At 44.5% G+C, this 19123-nt stretch overlaps 1 protein-coding gene across 1 annotated transcript in view; it reads left to right on the forward strand.

Annotated features, from left to right (window-relative positions):
- The first annotated feature begins 4785 nt into the window (after nt 1–4785).
- LOC121858397 (mucin-2-like) overlaps nt 4786–19123 on the forward strand; it is a 45715-nt gene continuing 31377 nt past the window's right edge. Inside the window, exons 1-4 of the mRNA XM_042354842.1 lie at nt 4786–5032; nt 7054–7132; nt 9678–9995; nt 10425–10710. Of these exons, the coding sequence (XP_042210776.1) occupies nt 4786–5032; nt 7054–7132; nt 9678–9995; nt 10425–10710 (930 nt within the window). The remainder of the gene's footprint in view (nt 5033–7053; nt 7133–9677; nt 9996–10424; nt 10711–19123) is intronic.

Genomic DNA, 19123 nt, shown 5'->3' on the forward strand with positions numbered 1-19123 from the left:
GGTGGGGGTGAGTGGTGTGGGGTGGTGTGGTGTTGATGGTGGGGTGATGGTGTGGTGTTGATGGTGGGGGTGTTGGGTGTGTTGATGGTAGGGGTGATAGTGTGGTGTTGATGGTGGGGGTGATGGTGTGGTGTTGATGGTAGGGGGTGATGGTGTGGTGTTGATGGGTGGGGGTGATGGTGTGGTGTTGATGGTGGGGGTGATAGTGTGGTGGTGGGGTGATGGTGTGGGGTGATGGTGTGGGGAGGTGATGGTGTGGGGGTGATGGTGTAGGGGTGATGGTGGGGGTGATGGTGTGGTGTTGATGGGTGGAGATGTGTGGTGTGGGTGATGGTGGGGTGATGGTGTGCTGTTGATGGTGAGAAATTTGATAGTGTGGTGTTGGTGGGTGGGGTGATGGTGGTGGGGGTGATGGTGTGGGGTGGTGGGGTGATGGTGTGGGTGATGGTGTACTGGGGTGATGGTGTGGGTGTGGTGGGGGTGTTGTGGTGTTGATGGTGGGGGTGAGTAGTGTGGTGTTGATGGTGGGGGTGATGGTGTGGGGTGATGGTGTGGGGGTGATGGTAGGGGGTGATAGTGTGGTGTTGTTGGTGGGGGTGATGGTGTGGTGTTGATGGTGGAGGGTAATGGTATGGTGTGGGTGATGGTGTGGTGTTAACGATGGGATACTGATAGTGTGGTGGTGTAGAGTCGATGATGGTGTGATGCAGATGTTGGTAATGATGGTGATGACACTGATTGTGAGAATAGTGATGATCATAATGGTTACGAAAGTAATGGTGTAAAGGATGATGGTGATAAATGACGATGAGAGCCATGATAGTGGTGTGAAAACGGTGGAAGTGGGAGTGATGGTAACGCTTTAATGATGCCAAGGTAAATAATAAACGTTAATATGACATTAGTGGCAAAATGACGTAAAGGTGTAGTCAAGGACGGCGACATGATAATGATGATGATGATGATGATGATGATGGATATGGTGGATATTAATAAAAATAATGAATATTGGCTTAATGAAGAGGATGGCGATGATGAAAGAAGATGACAAACGAATTTTATTGGTGATGGCACATTCGACCTAACGAAGATGAACGTGGCGAGAAAGACGATAAGACACACTAACGCCACAGTATGCAGGGCAGCCAGCCACACACACACACACACACACACCAGGCACGCACGCACACACACCAGGCACGCACACACACACACACACACGCACAAAAAACAACAATAAACCAATAAAATGCTTCACTTTCAATATTTCTTATGGGATTAACACAACTTACTAAACACCATTGAACCAAAGGTGAAGACAATGCACCTGGGTCACCTGCCGCTCGACACTAGTTATACACCTGTGGATCGTTATACACCTGTGGATCGTTATACACCTGTGGATCGTTATACCTGGTACCTACCTTACTTGTTTTTAATCCAAAGTTAGAAAATGTAATTGCACTTTATATTCATGGTTTGACAATACGTATATCTAATTTTCATATAAATCTATTTATTGGGAAAAAAAAAACGAAATTGTTATATATGAAAACGACAAATTTTATATTCAAAGTTTTTATTCTTTACTGGCATACTGAATTACACTGGCAACTGGGGTGGGGTGAGAGAGAAGGGCGGTCGAGAAGTGGTGTGGAAGGAGGGGTGAAGGAGAAGGGGTGTGGAAGGAGGGGTGATGAAGGAGGGGTGTGGAAGGAGGGGTGATGGAGGAGTGTGGAAGGAGGGGTGTGGGGAGAGGGGTGTGGGAGTGAAGGGTGAGAGAGGAATAATGAAGGAGGGACGAGTGAGGAAGGATTAAGTAGTAGGAGTAAGGAAGGAGGATGAGCGAGGGATGAAGAATGAGATCATGAGAGAGTATGAGTAAGGAGTAATGAAGGAAGAAGGATGAGGGAGAAATTATGAGGGGCTAGGGGTATGGGAAGGAGAACTCAATTTCCATTAACTCGGTTTCCTTTTCATAAATTTACGCACCACAGTCATTTTCATAAACCCTTTTAAAGAATCCTAATTTTATTCCCCGGCACTATAATTAATCACAAATAATTCCTTTCACTGATAAAAAATAATCCACAATAATACTCTCTCTCTCTCTCACCACCTAAGCCCGTACATAATTTCCTCCCCATAAGACTCTTACCGAATAATGTTTTCCCCAGACAAATTAATCCGATATAATTCAAATAATTTTCTCATTCAAATAGTAATGGATAAATTATTCTTGTGGAGGAGAACTAAACAATGATTTTCTGTGATAAGAACATAAGAATGGAGGTAACTGAAGCGAACCTATTGGCCCATACTAGGCAGCCCTGTTTACACCCAACCCCTATCGCTCATTATATCCGTCCAGCCTATATTTGAAACTACCCAGCGTGTTCGAGTTATTGTTGAAGTTCGGTAACTTATTGCACTCATCCACTACAGTACTCTATTTCCAAATAAATTTTTACCTATCTCGCGCCCAAAGTTAAGTTTGTCTAATTTAAAACCATTGCTACGAATTCGCTCCTGATTGGATAATTTGAGTACCTTTGTTATGTCACATTTGTTTAACCCTGACTTCCATTTCTACACCTCTATCATATCGCCCCTCACTCTACGTCTCTCTTGGGAGTGCAAATTAAGATACTTTAATCTGTCTCTGTACTCAAGGTTCCTAATGCCCGGGATTAGTCTTGTCACTCTGCTCTGAATGTTTTCTAGGGATTCTATATCCATTCTGTAGTACGGTAACCAAAACTGAACCGCGTAATCCAAGTGAGGTCTCACAAGCACAAGAGATAGTTTTAGGATAACCTCGCTAGTCTTGTAACTAACACTCCACTGTATGAACCCAAGTACTTTGTTAGCCTTGTTTCGAGCAAATACGTATTGTTATCTTAGTTTAAGATTCCTACTTAACATTACTCCTAAATCTTTGTCAGTTGGATTTTTCTATAATAACGTTGTTCATCTGGTATCTGTTTTCTCTATTTACATCTCCTAGATAAAGTACTTTACATCTGTCCACATTAAATTTCATCTGCCATTTTTCAGACCAGGCGAAAAATTTGTTTAGATCTTCCTCTAGATTTGCGGAATCCTCGTCAGATTTAATTACACGACCTATTTTAGTGTCGTCAGCAAATTTACTTACGTTGCTGTCTTCGCCTATATCTATGTCGTTTATGTATATAATGAATAATAATGGTCCAAGTATTGAGCCTTGGGGTTACTCCACTAGTAACGTTACCCTAATCGGATTTAGTGCCGTTAATGCTTACTCGATGTTTCCTGTCCTGTAACCACACCCTAATCCATTTTAGAACATCTCCAATTCCACGAGCCTCCACTTTTCGTATTAATCTTTCGTGGGGTACTCTGTCGAAAGCTTTGCTTAAGTCGAGGTATACCACATCATAATCGTGTCCGTCATGCACTGATTCGAAAACAGTTGAAAAGAATGTTAACAGATATGTCAGACATGAACGCCAACTTGTGAAGCCGTGTTGGGAATCATTGATCAACTTGTGCTTCTCCAGGTGATTTCGAATAGTCTGAAATTATTGCTTCCACCAATTTGCCTACAATTGATGTTAAACTGATTAGGAGCACTTAACAGATATGTGCTGAAGTTAGGTCGCTTTCGGTGATAATATGCTAGTGCTGTATATGTTAGAGGTACAGGTAAAATAGTAACTACGTATAAGACACACCTGTGGTAATGCTGTTGTTTGTTTCCTCTACTGACCAAGTTCTGTTCAGGTGTTCAGGAGGGAGAGGTCGCGATACCTTAGACGTGCTGTGCTGGCTATAATTTCACTTTTAATTCTAATAAATGTTCCCCAGTAATCTGCAACACCCTGCTGTTATCATCATGTACTGTAAAACTAAAAGTATAAGGTAAGGAAATCTCTTTGAAATACTCTGAGGAATAATGTTTCTATGGCTAAGAAAGACTTAAGAAGTAATATTATTGTGTGTGGATTTGGTGAACTGTTTAACACTCAGGTGAATGGCGCTCTAAGGCTTTGATATTATGATACTTCACAACGATAAATGAGAGAGAGAGAGAGAGAGAGAGAGAGAGAGAGAGAGAGAGAGAGAGAGAGAGAGAGAGAGAGAGAACAATTATTAGAAAGTGTCATACCGTATCGTGAAGCTGAGGCCTAACATGGTTTAAACTCATGTTAGTGATAATATTTAACCTCGTATACAAGCTCGAGTGATCCTCTCCACCTGAAATCAACATCAGACTTCATGTAGCGATGTTTTTAACCCTGAACGCTGCTGGTCGCTCGTGTAGACGCTAAGAACCTACCAGTCACTGACACAACCTGATAAGATCCATTTTTATCTTCTGTACATAACCTGTTCATATATTACTTGTGGAGTTGACTTTGTGAACTGATGATCACAGACATACAACTATTGGTTTACATACAATTCGTGGATACACATACACACACACACACACACACACACACACACACACTAACACACACATTGACTGTACGAGAATAAAAACAGAGACAGTTCATATGAAAAAAACAACAACACTACACACCTGCCCAATCTATGTCACTCATTTAAGAACACTGGGCTTGGTGTGGCAGGTGGCGGCTGACGGACAAAGTTACTTCATTAAAGTCATCGTCGCTCTGGCCAGGTCTACACCGACCCTCCATTAGCATGACCTGAAAAAATGGGTTGAGACCTGAACAGAGAGACCATTAATATCTTGTGAACAATGTGAGGGAGCGAGGCATCTCTCCTGCCTCTACCATGGCGGCGACCTCCACTGTGGCTGTGACCTCCACTGTGGCTGTGACCTCCACCGTGTATGTGACCTCCACTATGGTTGTGACCTCCAACGTGGCTGTGACTTCCATCGTGTCTGTGACCTCCGTGGTTGTGACCTCCACCGAGGCTCTGACCTCCTCCGTGGTTGTGACCTCCACTGTGGCTGTGACCTCCACTGTGGTTGTGACCTCCACTATGGCTGTAACCTCAACTGTGGCTGTGACCTCCAGTGTGTTTTGTCACTTAAATGACCCGCGTCTCTCTCCCATGGCGCTTGCTATAATTTTTCGTCATCATGAGTGAACAGTATCTGAAAAAAGGATCTGCCAGGATGGGTCTAATGACTTCCGAAATGCTACAGGCAACTCATGATGTCTCGGGAGGGTTGGTATGTGTGGCTCTGTGGCCTACTGATCCTACAACATTTGGTAACCGAACATTATATTAATTACGCCGAAATTAATACACATTGTTTTACTAAAGTTATACTACATGTGCTACTATCTACCATCCGTGGTCTCATAATGTTTCACACAGTGTGGACAGATACTTTTTGAGATCCTTTACATACAACACCCTGGTGTTCCAACCATTCTCTAGTACAACACCCTTCAACACCCTGGTGTACCTACCATACCCTGGCACAACACCCTGATGTACCTACCATACTCTAGTACAACACTCGGGTGTACCCTACATCACCTTGGTGTACCTACTATACCCTGGCACAACACCCTGACGCACCTACCATATTCTAGTACAACACCCTGGTGTAGCCACCATATCCTGGTACAACACCCTGGTGAACCCTACAACACCCTGGTGTACCCACCATATCCTGGTACAACACCCTGGTGAACCCTACAACACCCTGGTGTACCCACCATACCCTGGCACAACACCCTGGTGTACCTACCATAACCTGGTACAACACCCTGGTGTACCTGCAACACAATAAGCAGTAGCAGTACCCGGGCCTCAGGTGTAAGGTAATCAGTGTGATCACTCAGTGTGTGGGGTGGACGGCAGGTAACCTGGTAATGAACACTAATACACACAGTACGTGGCAGTAGCATCTCCCCCGAGCCTGGTGACCCTCACCTCCGGGGTCACTGTTAACGTTACCTAACACTTCCCTCCACACCCTGGTGACTGATGGCCTCATCAAGATAACCTGATGCACATCACCATACCTCTACCTCAGCCCCGTCACCACACTATTACCACGCACCACCCTCGTATGTAACACACATAAGCTGTATCCAGGATGTATCACACAGGGGCTGTATCCTGGTTGTGACACATTAGGGGTACGACCTGGGTGTAACACATAGGAGGTTGAATCATTATCTCCAGCTTAAACTCCAACAAAACTTTATGCAATAAATGCAATTTTAAAATTTTTTCTTACACTGTCCACTTCATCCACGGATCACTGCAGGAATATACTAATATTTATTTCAACCTCCGGACAGTAATTTCAGTGAGTGGATATGTTCTTACTAGCGGCTCTACCAGCCCACACAGCGAGGCTTATGACCCACACTGTAGAGGAACTGTCACGTCCGGACTGGCTCATGTAGGGCTTAACACCCGGAGTTAATAGCGACATGTGGTGTAATGGTTAGCATGCTCGCCTCGCAAGCGAGTGGACCCGGGTTCGATCCCTGGGCAGGGTGAAACTATGGGCAAATTTCTTTACGCCATTTGCCTCTGTCTACCCAGCGGATCGTGTTCCGGGGTAATGGTTAGCCACTGCTGTTAACGAGTTGTCCGGTCTTCTCGCACTATTCCTTGACACTGGGTCATGCAACTCGATAACTCTGGGCCTGACAACCATCCTCGATCTCGAGGGGCATCCATAATAATTTAATGTGTCAGCTCTGAGAAAATGGAGAGACCACAAGAAGGACGGGCGTGTTAGCTGTGGATGTTCGGTATTAAGTTTTGAACACTGCCGTAATGACTGGAGTACGTAGTGACAAGAGTAGTTTTTTCTCTTTGTGAAACACCTTTGTTACAACTTGGTATGGTGACATCAAGCCTAATGATGACAAGGTTCACTACAGCTGATCAACATTAAATTAGTCACTGACGAGTAATGATCCACTAGTGACAGACGATGGATGTGTGTCAATACTTCCAGATATCAGCTCATGAATACATCACGGTCGGGTCGTCTAGTGGTACAGGTATCACCTCTTTTTACTCTACTTAATTATACAATTTATCCTCTTTTGCCACTGATAGGCCTGTTAGCCGTTTGGGGGATCGGTCACGTCTCTGTTACGCTTGCACTGCTCCATAATGTATCTGTACCTGCGCCAGTGTTAGTCACTTGCATGGTAATAATTTTGTTTGAGTGCTGATGGGGTGTGGGTGCTCTATAGGGACGACCAACCAAACTATGCAGTACCAAATGACAATCAAAAGAGAAGAATGCAGGAGTTGCTTGGTAAAAAAATAAGTGTAAGATTTAAGGGATGTAATAAATTGCGTCTTTTTCAGTCTATTGAATCGAGTTCCAAAAGTTGTCAGACAACAAAACAAATGTAAGATTTCTTTACGAATATGTAATATCAAACATCCCACAGAATAATATAATTCATGGTAAGAGAAGAGCTTCTGGCAATAGAAGAGAAATGTTGTCATCAAAGTACCGTCACTGACTCATGTCTGTCTGGGATTGTTCTGTGAGTCAAATCCCCACCCCCAAATCTACGAATTGCGCCAGACAGGTAAGTATTATAAATATATAAATGCCAATTCAAGATTAGTACTCTTGTCCTGGACTCTTTATAGAGTTCATCTTGCTCCAGCTGATTGGGTTACCTCATCACCCTTCACCAAACACGAAAACAGATCTGTTGACGTCATCTAACCTCGTGATTCTTGTTGTGCTCAGGTGATGACGATCTCAGGAAGAGATTGATGGTAGAAAAGAGCTTTCTTGTCCAGACTACAATTTGGTACATGATCACTTCGTAGCTACTGTCGACTTATTGCGTGCGTGTCAAGGAGCATCACCACAAGCTTCGCCTCCATCGAGCAATGCACTGCCCTATCACATTATGCGATCCCGTTCCGAGCAATGGTCCGAGTCGAGCACACTAAGCTGATCTAGACTTGCTCTCTGTAAATGAGATGGGATGACAACCGTGTGGAAACAGACTACAACCAGACCCGCTGACTCTGGATCCAATTCAGAAATTCTAAAAAGATTTTGTCTGTTGCTCTTGCCAAGCTGGACAAAATATTCCGTCGTTTTACCAGCAGGAACTCCCAGTTTTTGTTGCATTACTAACGCGTGTTGCGTTAGTTCTTTAGTAAATCCACTTCAGCCAGACATTCTTGCTGTATTTTATAAGAATGTGTGCCATAAAGGTCCTATTTTTTTTTTAATTCAGGTAACACAAAGGTCACCCCTCTTCCCCAGTTTGATATTTTTTATATTTTTTTTCAAAAGCGTTGAGGATGGTCCCGAGCAGAATTGCATGTTGGTACTGTCTTTAAATAATATTAGAAGAATCTCGTGAGCAATCGAAAGTTCAGACGTCACTCCGTTACTGCGCTGAAATGTCACTGAAATACTGAGGGAATTATACTGAAAGAGGATAATACAAACGAGTGGACGAGGGATGGAAGAGAGACAGTTATGTGTCGGCCGCTTTATGACAGTATTGTAAAACATGACATGATGAAGCTTTGGGTGATGATGACCTGAGTGGTGAGGGAGCAGGACAGGTGTGGTGACCTGGGTGGTGAGGGAGCAGGACAGATGTGGTGACCTGGGTGGTGAGGGAGCAGGACAGGTGTGGTGACCTGGGTGGTGAGGGAGCAGGACAGATGTGGTGACCTGGGTGGTGAGGGAGCAGGACAGGTGTGGTGACCTGGGTGGTGAGTGTGGTGAGGAGCAGGACAGGTGTGGTGACCTGGGCAGAGGGAGCAGGACAGGTGTGGTGACAGATGTGGTGAGGGTGAGGTAGCAGGACAGGTGTGGTGGGTGGTGACAGGTGTGGTGACTGGGTGGTGAGGGAGCAGGACAGGTGTGGTGACCTGTGTGAGGTGTGTGAGGGAGCAGGACAGGTGTGGTGACCTGGGTGGTGAGGGAGCAGGACAGGTGTGGTGACCTGGGTGGTGAGGGAGCAGGACAGGTGTAGTGAGCAGGACAGACCTGTGGTGAGGGCAGGACAGATGTGGAGGTGGGTGAGTGACAGGCAGGACAGTGGTGACAGGTGTGGTGACCTGTGAGGCAGTAGTGACAGGGAGCAGGACAGGTGGTGACCAGTAGTGAGAAAGCAGGACAGGTGTGGTTAGTGAGGCAGCAGGTGTGGTGACCTGTGTAGTGCAGTGTGGTTACCTGGGTGGTGAGGCAGTAGGTCACGTGTGGTGATTTGGGGGGTGAGGAAGCAGGACTGGTGTGGTGACCCGAATGATGAAGAAACAGGACCGGTGTGGTGACCTGGGTGGTGAGGGAGCAGGACAGGTGTGGTGACCTGCTGGTGAGGCTGCAATATAGTGAATCAAGAGGTGGACCAGCGTGACCTCGTGAGTCAATAAGTGGACCATCGTGACCTCGTGAGTCAGTGAGTCAACAAGAAAATGGTCTCTTCTTCTCCTTCAGGTAGATGGTCCTGTGTCATGACTTCTGACTCACCTGCTACCTGACCGTCACTGTGTCAACATTAACCAGTCATTATCTCAGGTTAATGACACGTTACACCTGGACTAATAACCATTACCCGTCTCATAACACTCCGTGACCACAACTCACAACTACAGGGTACTCGAGCTACATAAAGCTCGACTATCATCACTATGGCAAGAATCGTCCTTAATTCTTACTCTCCCCTCTTCCAAAATGGGACTTTCAGCGACCCGCCCACTATCCAGGCATCACTCCCGCCCATTATCCAGGCATCACATCCGCCCAATATCACAGCATCACATCCGCCCACTATCCAGACATCACACCCGCCCACTATCCAGGCATCACATCCGCCCACTATCCAGACATCACATCCGCCCACTATCAAGGCATCACATCCGCCCACTATCCAGGAATCACACCCGCCCACTATCCAGGCATCACACCGCGCATCCACCCGCCCACCATCCAGCATAACACCAGCCCACTATCCAGGCATCACACCCGCCCACTATCCAGGTATTCACACCTGCCCACTATCCAGGTATCACACCCGCCCACCATCCAGGTATCACACCCGCCCACTATGCAGGTATCACACCCGCCCACTATCCAGGCATCACACCACCCACTATCCAGGTATCACACCCGCCACCATCCAGGTATCACACCCGCCCACTATCCAGGCATCACACCAGCCCACTATCCAAGCATAACACCTGCCCACTATTCAGGTATCACACCCGCCACTATCCAGGTATCACACCCGCCCACTATCCAGGTATCACACTCGCACACTATCCAGGCATCACACCAGCCCACCATCCAGGCATAACACCCGCCCACTATCCAGGTATCACACCCGCCCACTATCCAGGCAACACACCAGCCCACTATTCAGACATAACACCCGCCCACTATCCAGGTATCACACCCACCCACTATCCAAGTATCACACCCGCCCACTATCCAGGCATCACATCCGCCCACTCAGCCAGACATCACATCCGCCCACTATCAAGGCATCACATCCGCCCACTATCCAGGGGATCACACCCGCCCACTATACAGGCATCACACCACTATCCAGGATCACAACGCCCACTATCCAGGCATCACATCCGCCCACTATCAAGGCATCACATCCGCCCACTATCCAGGTATCACACCCGCCCACTATGCAGGCATCACACCCGCCCACTATACAGGCATCACACCCGCCCACTATACACGCCCAGGACGACCAAAGTTTGGCCTCAGTATTTCAGTGTCAAGTCTTTCTTAAAGTTGTTGACCTAAAATTAATAGTTTACATTCTCCCTGAGGCATCCATCCCCTGGCCCTGACCCGTGACCCGTGGCCCATGACTCCTAACCCGTGGCCCAGGACCCGTCGTCATTACTCCTGACCCGTGGCCCATGATCCATCGTCATTTCTCCTGACCCGTGGTGCATGACCCATGATTTCTGACCTATGACCTGGCCCATGACCTCTAACCCAGCCATCCCTCACCCCATCCCCTGACCCCTGTCTGACCCAGCCATCCCTCACCCCATCCTAAGACTCGGGGGATCGGTGGTAGAAGCGGTACCGTTTTTGCCTCGCAAGCGAGATGTCACGAGTTCAATTCCCGGGCCGGTGGAAGTTGTTTGGACTTACTTCCTAGCCCCCATTAGTCCCTGTTCACCTAGCAGCAAAGTAGGTACCTGGTGTAAGTCGAAAGTTGCGAATTAGTATTCAGGGAAAGTTGTTGGAGCTTCCAATAACTTGATGACATAAAACCATTGACTCTTCAGGCTTCTACGCCCTTAACTCATGAGACATAAAGGCAAGCATGAACTTAGCATGCTTCCCTGTTGGGCGCTGTAGACGCTTCTGCGCTTCACATTACACAAGGATGTAGGGGGGAGCCCAATAAAAAAAAAAAAATCCTAAGACTCAAGTCTGCCGACCCAGCTCTCTTTACCTAATCCCAAGACCCAAGAGCCCAGAACCATGACCTTAGCCCTCTCTCACCCCATCCCAAGATTCAAGACCCCCGACCCATGACCTAGCCCCCCTCACCCTACCCCAAGACCCATGATTCAGACCTCCCGCACTTCCTTCCCTACCTCTGCCCCTCAACCTGGTCAGGCCCGAAGCTCTAGTTATCTTGTTTAAGACAGACTTTACATCATTTCTTTCACTGTCTTTGTAATGATTGTGATTAATAACATTGTCGTCCGATACAACCACACGTTCTTTTGTCTCTAGTGAACGTTTTAATGTGTATGACCACCAGCTGCTTTTAGTAATGTGTTCCTTCCGCTTTTACCACGGAGGATAAGGTGACTATCTGTCTACCATAATCACCATCTTGTTGTTATTGTTGTTTAAAGAGTATATTGGTTTACTAATTACAAAAAACAAATCGTCTACGTCAAACAACAGACTATAATACACCACATCCCTTCACCTACATAACATGATTAAAAAAATAACAATACAGTGCATAAACCTAAGTACACCATAAAACCATTTGGACGAAATAATCTGGACACACTTCAGATTGCGTCACTCGCTGCTTTAGGCGAGGCGCTATAAACCCCCACCAAAATTGGGTGATTGTACTGACATTACCAATTTCACTCCACGTTACGACTGAAAATTGCCAGTTTTCGCTCGAGTGGTCGGGAGCAGCACCACGGCCCAGCACCAAGACGGAGGAGACAGCGACACAACAATGAAAATTTAGACCCAAAATTTCCTCCAAATGTTCAGATTTATAAGATCTTGGCCGCGAGTGATGGTGACACCCGGAGCTGTATGTAGCCAGACACCTGTGTTGGGGGAGGGAGGGAGGGAAGGAAGAAATGTGACAGGGAGAGAGGGAAGGAGGAAGGAAGGTAGGGTGAGAAGGAAAGAGAGAGGGAGAGATGATGGAAGAGAGGGGGAGAAGAGGAGAGGGAAAGAAGGCTAGAAGAAAAACAAATAATAAGAAGGAAAAGTAAGTAAATGAAGGAGAAAGAATAGCTAGAAGGAAGAGGGAAGAGCTAACGGGGAGAAGAAACATTAAGAAGAAGGATACAGAAAGGAAGGAGAGAGAGAGAGAGAGAGAGAGAGAGAGAGAGAGAGAGAGAGCAACAGCCCGACGCTCTGGGATGGAACACAAGTCACATTAGGTCGTGCCAATGTTAAAATCCTTCTTGTTCTCGTTATAAGAAGCTAAACAGCCTTTATACGACAATTTCCTCTATTTTACGGAGACTCTCGTACACACACTGCCACATCTGAGCCGATAATTTGCATAACACACGCAGCTCTCTCCTACTCCCTAAACTGCTGGGATTACGTGTGTTTAAAGTTGGTTGTTTGTTGAGAGGGAGGCGAGTGGTGGTGGTGATGAGAGGGAAGTGAGTGGTGGCGATGAGAGGGTGGGAAGGAGGGGAGGGGTGGTGGTGTTGATGAGAGGGATGCAAGTGGGGGTTGAGAGGGAGGCGAGTGGTGGTGGTGATGAGAGGGAAGTGAGTGGTGACGATGAGAGGGTGAGAAGGAGGGGAGGGGTGGTGGTGTTGATGAGAGGGATGCAAGTGGGGGTGTTGAGAGGGAGGCGAGTGGTAGTGGTGGTTTTGAGACAAAAACGAGTGATGGTGTGCTGACCGCTCAGTTGTATGCTGACCTTACTAAAGGAAAGGTCATGGCCAATTCTGCTCCCAGATATTAACTGCCAAAGCAATAGCTAGTGCTATTTGTGAGCAGCTATGTGCCTCTTTGAAAGCCGACTAGTGAAGGTCAAGGGCGAAAACTTGATCTTAAAGAAAGTGATTGTGAGGATGAAGGAGGAAGATACGAGACAGGGAATTTAACGACACTACAGGTCAATGGACAGTAGTGAGGAGTGGAACGACCAAACAGATGGTGAAAACAAACAACAAGGAAACGAGAATAGTTAAGTGTACTAACATTTTTAGTTCTTTGGTAGACGAAGTGGACGGTAATATAGTCACGAGCAAGGCTGACAAGGAAGGTAAGAAAACCTTAATTGTTGGCGAGTCTCAGGTTAGGTACCTACATCGAGCGTTCTGTGCCAAAAACAGAAATAGGATGAGTGTGTTTGCCAGGAGCTGGGGTGACGAATGTAGTTGACAGGATGGACAATATCATGTCTGATAATGGAACAAACCCATTATCTGCCACCAAGCAGGAGGCAATGATATTGGCTGGTGTAGGAGTGAGGAGCTCTTTGATAAGTTCAAGGCAGCTATTGCCTGGATTAAGAGGAAGGGAGGGATCCCTATCATATGTGGTGTCCTGCCTAGAGGGGGAGTTGGGAATGAATGGTTGTCAAGGACAGTTAGGGTCAACGGCCATCTTGACAAATATTTTAAGTCAATATCAGTCCCATTTATTGACAACTGGGACAATTTCTATGGCAGAAGGGACCTTTATGCTAGGGATGGGGTACATTTATCTAGGGATGAGGGGGCAACCCTGGCTGGCTCTCTCTTTAGGGCAGTTCAACAGATGTCGAAGTCTTTAAACTTGTAGAGGACCATGTGGGCATGAGGAGACTGCAGTGGGCATGTGTAAACGAAGCGAAATGTTACAGATAAATCATGTTGGGAATGATGATAAAGCTAAATAAGGCAGAGTTAAAACCTAAATGCGACAGAGAGAAGACTCAGATTATGACTAAATTAAATCTCTTACTACATAAAGTAGAAGTATGCGAAATGAAATGGACGAAATCAGGGCATTGGTATGTACCGAAAAATCGATATAATAGCACTCACCGAAAAATTTGTAAACGCAAGACTCACGTGACTTACCTGTCGAATACCAAATTAAAGGTTACAAATTATTTCATACCGATAGGCAGTTAAGGAAAGGAGACGGGGTAGTAACCTATGTCAGGGATAATTTGAAGTGTGAAATCAATAAGGAAATAAAAACTGAACGGAATACAGAAACAATTTGGATAGAAATAACCGATGGTTAGGGAAAACTTAATCATGGGAGTAATATATAGGTCGAGCTCCTAATCTCGAGAGGGTTAATAAGCAACTTATTTGGGATGAAATACGCAGGGCATCCAGACATATCAGTCTGTATAGTAGGAGACTTTAACCTTGGCCAAATAGATTAGACTGACCTTACAGGTAACTCAGAATCAGAGGATTTTCTCGAGACGATCCAGGACTGTTTCCTAAGTTAACATATAACCGAACCCACACGGGGTAATAATATACTCGATTTAGTTCTGTCGAACAGAGAAAACCTCATTAGCAATGTCGAGGTAGGGAACGAACTTGCAAACAGCGATCACAAAGAAATTAGATTCCAGTTAGATTTTCAGGGCAGACGTAAGGAAAATTCCACTGAAGTACCAGATTTCAGAAGGGCAAACTTTGACAGTTTAAAGAGGCAGCTGAGAGAGGGGGTGTCGCGCTTGGCTGTGAACCTGACAGATGACTCCGACCTGATAACGAGATCTGAGATTGCCGAGTTCCACGACAATTTAAATAATGAGTTACTTAATGCACAAAGGCAGAACATACCATACAAAAAACTCAGATCAGACAACAATGACCCTAAATGGATAAATGATTATTTAAAGAACATCATTGGCCAAAGGAAGGCTATAGGTAGAAGGATAAAGCGTGGCGAAATTTACCTCCAGGATTATTATAAGATATTGGCGAGTAGGGTTAAAACCGAGATAAGGAAAGCCAAGAGGAATAATGAGGTAAGGATAGCAAGGGAGGCGAAGACAAACCCCAAAGGATTCTACCAAATGTATCAAACTAAAACACGAGAAAAGATTGGACCAATACGGTCAGATACCGGCGAGCTCACTGATAACGACGGAGAAATGAGCAATAATTTGAATAAATATTTTTCAACAGTTTTCACCACTGAAAATTTAAACATGATACCCGAGGCACCGACTCTATTCAGAGATAGTGAAGAAAACAAATTAAGCGAGATAGTAGTGACTAGTAACGATGTTAGTAAGCAAATAGACAAACTAAAGCCTAATAAGTCACCTGGTCCCGATGAGATATTTGCCAGAGTATTAAAGGAATGTAAGGAAGAGCTTAGTATGCCCTTAGCAAAGTTGTTTAACATGTCCTTAAAAACAGGTGTAGTACCAGAATCCTGGAGGATAGCGAATGTAATACCGATTTTCAAGAAGGGGGATAGATCACTATCCTCTAACTACCGCCCAATCAGTCTAACATCAATAGTAGGCAAATTACTGGAAGCAATCATTTCAAACTCTATTCGAAATCACCTGGAGAAGCACAGATTGATCAACGATTCCCAGCATGGCTTCACAAGCGGACGTTCTTGTCTAACTAATCTATTAACATTCTTTTCATCAGTTTTCGAATCGGTGGACGAGGGGCACAATTATGATGTGGTATATCTCGACTTTAGCAAAGCCTTCGACAGAGTCCCCCACGAAAGACTAATTAGAAAGGTAGAAGCACATGGCATCAAAGGTAACATCCTTAAATGGATTAGGGCGTGGTTACAGGACAGGAAACAGCGAGTGAGCATTAACGGCACTAAGTCCCATTGGAGCAACGTCACAAGTGGAGTTCCCCAAGGCTCAGTACTTGGACCATTATTATTTATTATATACATAAACGACATAGATATCGGCATAGACAGCAACATAAGTAAATTTGCTGATGACACTAAAATAGGACGTGTTATTAAATCTGACGAGGACTCGGCAAAACTACAGGAAGATCTAAACAAATTTTTCGAATGGTCTGAAAAATGGCAGATGAAATTCAACGTGGACAAATGTAAAGTACTCAGTATAGGAGATGTAAACAGGGAAACCAGATACCAGATGAACAACGATGCCATAGAGAAATCCGACTGCGAGAGAGATTTAGGAGTAATGATAAGTAGGAACCTTAAGCCAAGTAAACAATGTGTTTTTGCTCGTAACAAGGCTAATAAAGTACTTGGGTTCATACAAAGGAGTGTTAGTTACAAGACTAGCGAGGTCATCCTAAAACTGTATCTTGCGCTTGTGAGACCACACCTGGATTACGCAGTTCAGTTCTGGTCACCGTATTACAGGATGGATATAGAATCATTGGAAAGAATTCAGAGGAGAATGACAAGACTAATCCCGGGCATTAGGAACCTTGAGTATAGAGACAGGTTAAAGCATCTTAATTTGCACTCCCTCGAGAGACGTAGAGCGAGGGGCGACCTGATAGAGGTGTATAAGTGGAAGTCAGGGCTAAACAAAGGGGACATTACAAAGGTACTCAAACTATCCAACCAGGAGCGAACTCGTAACAATGGTTTTAAATTAGACAAATTTAGATTTAGTCGTGAAATAGGTAAACACTGGTTTGGAAACAGAGTAGTGGATGAATGGAACAAGTTACCAAATATCATCATTAACTCGAATACGCTGAATAGCTTCAAACATAGGTTGAATGCTTATATGAGCAATAGGGGTTGGGTGTAAACGGGACTGCCCAGTATGGGCCAATAGGCCCGCTGCAGTTTCCTCCATTCTTATGTTCTTATGTGTAGCTCAGAATCAAAGGATTTTCTTGGAACAGGTCAGGACTGTTTCCTAGTTCAACATATAGCTGAACTAACCCGGGGTAATAATATACTAGATATATTTCTGTCAAACAGAGAAAACTTCATTAATAATGTCGATGTAGGGAATGAACTAGCTAAAGGCGACCACAAAGAAATGAGATTCAAAGTAGAACTTAATGTCAGTCGCAAAGAAAATTCCATTTAAGTCCCAGCTTTTAGAAGGACAAACTTTGATAGGCTGAAAAGGCAGCTGAGGGAAGGGCTATTATATTTAGGGGTGAATTACATGACCTCACGGAAGGTGGTAAATAACGTGACCTCACACAATGTACCCACAGAGGGTTTCCTGACTTTACCTGGTGAGCTAACAACGATAACCAAACAAAATATGACTGGTGAGGGTGACCAGACCACGAGATACGAGGAAGAGTTCTATAACAATTTAAATAACGAGTTACTTAATGCACAAAGGCAAAAGATGCCATACAGAAAACTCAGATCAAATAACAATTCCTCCAAATGGATAAATAATTATTTAAAGAATATTATTTGACAAAGGAAGGCTATTGGTAGGATAATAAATGTTTACCTCCGAGATTATTATAAGGTATTGGCCAGTAGAGTTAAGACCGAGATAAGAAAGGCAAAGAGGAATAATGAACTGAAGGTAGCAAGGGGGGGGCGAAGTCAAACCCCAAGGGATTCTTCCAACTCTATCAAACTAAATCTTGAGACAAGATTGGACCAATACAGTCAGATACCGGTGAACTAACCGAAAACGACGGAGAAATGAGCAATACTCTGAACAGATATTTTTCATCAGTTTTCACAACCGAAAATTTAAACATGATACCCGAGGCACCGACTCTATTCAGAGATAGTGAAAAAAATAGATTAAGCGAGATAGTAGTGACTACTAACGATATAACGATGTTAGTAAACATAGAGATAAACTAAAACCTAATAAGTCGCCAGGTTCCAACGAGATATTTGCTAGAGTATTATAGGAATGTAAGGAAGAACTTAGTATGCCCTTAGCAAACTTGTTTAACATGTTATTAAAATCTGGTGTAGTACCAGAATCTTGGAGGATAGCAAATGTGACTCCGATTTTCAGGAAGAGAGATAGATTACTATCCTCAAACTACTGTTCAATTAGTTTAACATCAATTGTAGGCAAATTACTGAAAGCAATAATTTCAAACTCAACTCGAAATTACCTGGAGAAACAAAAATTAATCAATGATTCCCAGCATGGCTTCACAAGTGGACGTTCATGTGTAACAAATCTATTATCAATCTTTTCAACTGTTTTCGATTTAGTGGATAACGGACACGATTATGATGTGGTATACCTCGACGTTAACAAAGCTTCGACAGGGTCCCCATGAAAGACTAATACATAAAGTGAAGGTACACGGAATTGGAGATGATCAAAACTGCATTAGGGTGTGGTTACAAGACAGGAAACAAAGAGTCAGCATTAGTGGCATTAAATCCGATTGACGTAACATCACTAGTGGAGTACTCCAAGGCTCAGTATTTGGTTGTGGTTGTTTGGAAAATAACTAGAAAGCGAAATTTTAGGTGAGGTTAGGTTACGTTTGTTTGGGTTGAGTTTGATTAGGTTTGTTTAAATTGGGTTAGGTTGGTTTGGGTTGGGTTGTATCTATTGGGTAAAACCGAAGATGCAAAATTTAGCTTTCTGGTTCTTTTGAAATCATCCACAACTCGTTGTGGTCGTTTTCGGCCATTGAGCCCAACCTATACATAAACGACATAGATATAGGCGTAGACAGCAACATAAGTAAATTTGCTGATGACACCTGAAATAAGGAGTGTAATTAAAACTGACGAGGGCTCCGCAAAACTACAGGAAGGTCTAAAAAAAATTTCGCATGGTCTGAAAAATGCCAGATGAAATTTAATATGAACAAATGTAAAGTACTTACTCTAGGAGATGTAACCAGAGAAACTAGATATCAGAATGATGATCAACGCTGTTATTGAGAAATCCGACTATAAGAAAGATTTAGGAGTAATGATAAGTAGCAATCTTAAACCAAGACAACAATGCGTATTTGCTTTACTCGAAACAAGGCTAACACT

Source organism: Homarus americanus, unplaced genomic scaffold (genome assembly GCF_018991925.1).
Source record: "Homarus americanus isolate GMGI-L3 unplaced genomic scaffold, GMGI_Hamer_2.0 scaffold57980, whole genome shotgun sequence".
In the NCBI taxonomy this organism is placed as follows: Eukaryota; Metazoa; Arthropoda; class Malacostraca; order Decapoda; family Nephropidae; genus Homarus; species Homarus americanus.